Source organism: Salvelinus sp. IW2-2015, linkage group LG2, assembly GCF_002910315.2.
Source record: "Salvelinus sp. IW2-2015 linkage group LG2, ASM291031v2, whole genome shotgun sequence".
Taxonomy (NCBI): Eukaryota; Metazoa; Chordata; class Actinopteri; order Salmoniformes; family Salmonidae; genus Salvelinus; species Salvelinus sp. IW2-2015.
The window spans coordinates 36,007,134-36,012,133 of record NC_036839.1 but is presented as its reverse complement, the minus strand read 5'-3'; the positions used below and the strand labels follow the sequence as shown (position 1 = coordinate 36,012,133).

General features: G+C 45.5%; 1 protein-coding gene across 1 annotated transcript in view; it reads right to left on the bottom strand.

Annotated features, from left to right (window-relative positions):
- The window catches only part of LOC111979128 (glycogen synthase kinase-3 beta), a 76,972-nt gene that overhangs the window by 16,079 nt on the left and 55,893 nt on the right, over positions 1-5,000 (bottom strand). The window contains exon 3 of the mRNA XM_024009446.2: positions 3,904-3,987. Within this exon, the coding sequence (XP_023865214.2) occupies positions 3,904-3,987 (84 nt within the window). The remainder of the gene's footprint in view (positions 1-3,903; positions 3,988-5,000) is intronic.

The window sequence follows — 5,000 nt, the reverse complement described above, 5'->3', positions numbered from 1 at the left end:
TGCCAGCCAGCTGCAGACTGGTACCCGTCTGCACAACCTCTCCTCCCCCATTCTCTGTACCTGGGCACTGATCACACACACCTCTCAGTCCTGCCAACTGTACACGAGACACGGCTTAGCCAAACCTAGAGGCATGCCGTGATCTCACAGTGCCACTGTGTGCTAGAGCTCTAAAACTCGCACTGTGTTTGACGTGTGTTGTGTAAGTGCGTAAAGAGTGAACAGGAACAGTGTTTAATCAGTCCAGACTCCAGACCTTACATAACTCCACATAACTATAATTATATTGCTACTGCTAACACTATTGCTACTGCTAACTCTATTGCTACTGCTAACACTATTGCTACTACTAACATTATTGCTACTGCTAACACTATTGCTACTGCTAACACTATTGCTACTGCTAACACTATTGCTACTGCTAACACTTTTGCTACTGCTAACACTATTGCTACTGCTAACACTTTTGCTACTGCTAACTCTATTGCTACTACTAACACTATTGCTACTGCTAAAACTATTGCTACTACTAATGCTACTGCTAACAGCTAACACTACTGCTACTACAAACACTATTACTACAGCTAGTGCTACGCTCCTGGTTAGAGCCATCACTGCTGTTAAAAGCTACCACTACTGTTAACAGCTAACATAGCTCCTAGGCTGCTAAAAGCTAACAACTGTTAACAGCTAACACAGCAACTAGGCTGCTAAAAGCTAACAACTGTTAACAGCTTACACAGCTACTACTAACAGCTAACACAACTGTTAGTCTGCTACTACTGGCACTGCACTCTACACTAGACATGAGCCATCTGACCAGGACCCATCTTCAGACCTGACTAGTATTATGCATACACACTCTCTCTCCCTCTCTGCCTGTCTTTTTCCCTCCTACGTGTCAGCAGAGCTATAATCCCCATACCAATCACACTATGCCAGCTATCCACAATTAGAACAGAGAGTGAAGGGGGTAGGAGGAAAAGATGTCAGAGAGGAGAGAAAGAGGAGAAGAGTGAGGCTCACGACAGGCCCTCTTGCACGTGGTGGTTCCTAAAATTAGCAAGTGGCCTTTGGTCAGGCAACCCCTTTACTCAGTGCCCTCTGCCCCAGCCTCTCTCCCTCACCCTCACACATGGGCATCCCAAACCAAGTCCAGACAAGGTTTCCTGAGTGGGAGTATCCATTACTGCAGTGTCATGGACCTGGCACTCTGCATGCTGCATACGTGCACTCTGACATATTGGGCACATGAGTGTGGTCTATATTTGTCAGTGCTCCTCCTGCCAGCATGTGAATGACAGATTCTACGAACTGAACCATTCATGTGTTATGAATATTCAGAATACTCAGAGAGGGAACATGACATACAGACAGACAGACGGACAAACAGACAGACAGACATACGGAAAAACAGACAGCGATACAGACAGACAGAAGGACAGAGAGACAGACACACAAGACAGACAGACAAACAGCGATACAGACAGACAGAAGGACAGAGAGAAAGACACACAAGACAGACATACAGACAGAGAGAGAGACAGACAACGATACGGAAAGACAGACATACAGTGCCTTCGGAAAGTATTCAGACCCCTTGTCTTTTTTCACATTTTGTTACATTACAGCCTTATTCTAAAATTTATTAAATAAAGAAAATCCTCAGCAATCTACACAAAATACCCCATAATGACGAAGCAAAAACAGCTGTTGTTTTTTTATTTTTCCAAATGTATAAAAAATAAAAAACAGAAAAACCTTACTTACAAAAGTATTTTTAATTGGAGTCCACCTGTGGTAAATTCAATTGAATGGACATGATTTTGAAAGGCACACACCTGTATATATAAGGTCCCACAGTTGACAGTGCATGTCAGAGCATAAACCAAGCCATGAGGTCGAAGAAATTGTCCGTAGAGCTCCGAGACAGGATTGTGTTGAGGCACAGATCTGGGGAAGGGTACCAAAACATTTCTGCAGTATTGAAGATCCCCAARAACACAGTGGCCTCCATCATTCTTAAATGTAAGAAGTTTAGAACCACCAAGACTCTTCCTAGAGCTGGCCGCCCGGCCAAACTGAGCAATCGGGGGAGAAGGGCCATGGTCAGGGAGGTGACAAAGAACCCGGTGGTCACTCTGACAAAGCTCTAGAGTTCCTTTGTGGAGATGGGAGAACCTTCCAGAAGGACAACCATCTCTGCTGCACTCCACCAATCAGGCCTTTATGGTAGAGTGGCCAGACAGTAGCCACTCCTCAGTAAAAGGCACATGACAGCCCGCTTGGAGTTTGTCAAAAGGCTCCTAAAGACTCTCTGACCAGGAGAAATAAGATTCTCTGGTCTGATGAAACCAAGATTGAACTCTTTGGTCTGAATGCCAACGTCACGTCTAGAGGAAACCTGGCAACATTCCTATGGTGAAGCATGGTGGTGGCAGCATCATGCTTTGGGGATGTTTTTCAGCGGAAGGGACTGGAAGATTAGTCAGGATCGAGGCAAAGATGAACGGAGCAAAGTACAGAGATATTGCTGAAAACCTAAAAACCTTGCTGAAAACCTGCTCCAGAGCGTTTAGGACCTCAGAATGGGGCGAAGGTTCACCTTCCAACAGGACAATGACCCTAAGCACGCAGCCAAGACAATGCAGGAGTGGCTTCGGGACAAGTCTCTCAATGTCCTTGATTGGCCCTGCCAGAGCCTGGATTTCTACCTGATCTAACATCTCTGAAGATACCTGAAAATAGCTGTGCAGCGACGCTCCCCATCCAACCTGACAGAGATTGAGAGGAGCTGCAGAGAAGAATTGGTGAAACTCCCCAAATACAGGTGTGCCACGCTTGTAGCGTCATACCCAAGAAGACTCAAGGCTGTAATCACTGCCAAAGGTGCTTTAACAAAGTACGGAGTAAATGGTCTGAATACTTATGTAAATATGATATTTCAGTTCATTTTTTTCATAAATTAGCAAAAATGTCTAAAAAACCTGTTTTTGCATTGTCATTATGGGGTATTGTGTGTAGATTGATGAGGGGGGGAAAACAATTTAATCAATTTTAGAATAAGGCTGTAACCTAACTGTCACACCSTGGCCTACCAGGGTGTGACCGCTTTGGTGGATCTACCAGAGCCACCAAAGCGGGTATTGACAATGGTGGAGTGGGGGCCACGTCCCGCACCCGAGCCGCCGCCATAATAAGGCCCACCCCGGACCCTCCCCTTCAATGTCAGGTTGTGCGGTCGGAGTCCGCACCTTTGGGGGGGGGGTACTGTCACACCCTGGCCTTAGTTATCTTTGTTTTCATTATTATTTTAGTTAGGTCAGGGTGTGACATGGGGAATGTATGTGTTTTGGTTTGTCTAGGGGTTTGTACGTTTAATGGGTCAGKGTCTTGTCTAGGTGTTTGTATGTCTATGGCTGCCTAGATTGGTTCTCAATTAGAGGCAGCTGTGGTTTATTGTCTCTGATTGAGAGCCATATTTAAGGCAGCCATAGGCATTTGGGTTTTGTGGGTAATTGTCTATGTTGTACGTTTGTAGCTTGTGTGTGCACTTACGTTTATAGCGTCACGATCGTTTGTTGTTTTGTTTAGGTGTATAATAGTGTTCGTTTCGTGTTTTTCTTTATTCTCAAATAAAAGAGAATGTATTTTTCACACGCTGCGCCTTGGTCCACTTCTTCCACTCAAGACGATCGTGACACTAACAAAATGTGGAAAAAGTCAAGGGGTTTGAATACTTTCCGAAGGCACTGTACAAGACAGACAGACAGAGAGAGTGACAGACAGAAGGACAGAAAGACAGACAGACAAATAGACATACAGACGGACAGAGAGACACAGACAGACAGAGAAACAGACAGACAGAGACAGACAGATGGACGGACAAGGAGGCAAACGGACCTTGTCTCCGCTGGAGTAGAAGAAGTAGCGCAGGCGTACAATGTTGCAGTGGTCCAGTTTCCTCATGATCTGCAGCTCGCGGTTCTGACGGGGAGAGAGACAGACAGACATCAGTCAATACTACTTACAGTTACAACAGGATACAGCATGAGAGAACTACAAGACAAAGGTGGGTCAACAGCAAACAGCAGCAGAGAGAAAGAAGCAGGTTAGATACAGGTCAACTACAGACAGACACAGCACAGATTTTACACATATCAAGAATCATACATAACGTAAGATAATTATTTGCCCTCAATCTGGAGAACTCTAAGTCCACAGAAGACTTCAGCCAAACAGACCAAGAGGAAGAATAGCCACCCACAGAGGAAGAGTAGCCACCCACAGAGGAAGAGTAGCCACCCACAGAGGAAGAGTAGCCACACACAGAGGAAGAGTAGCCACCCACAGAGGAAGAGTAGCCACACACAGAGGAAGAGTAGCCACCCACAGAGAAATTAGTGGGTGTTGTCCCTATCTTTTGACTGGGACTGTATATATTGTAAGATTTCGTTTATCTGCACGGTGCTCCCAAATTCAACACAAGAAGCTCCAATACAACGTTGGGGCGATAAACAGCCGGAATGTCCAATTCATTTCAATGAGAGGGACAGCCGAAGTTGGGGTGAACCGTTGGGCGACGTGTAGCATGGGCCGAGGGAAGCTGAACAGGGGCGGGACCTAAAGATTAAGAAATAAATTATCTCACTTTTGTTTGTGTACATCCGTACATCGCCATTGCTATTGACCAATTTGAAGTTTACTATAGTTTCACCCCTACTGGATTGGTTGTTGAATTACCTAGCACCCCCAGCCGCTTACTAAGCATTCAGCATGAGGCGATCGAAGCATGGCTGCTGAATTAACGCGTTAAAGAGGATCTCACCGCTTAAACTCCAGGTAGCACAGCAAAAATTTCGGCGCTATAGGCCAAAATTGTCGCACTTTAGAGCCCTGTGCATTGTTAACTTGTTCTGTTCTGAATAGCTCAGAGCGTCCTGCTCTTTCCATCCTTAATTCCTGAATTCGTGTGGAGTGTGCTCCCCCCAACCATCCTG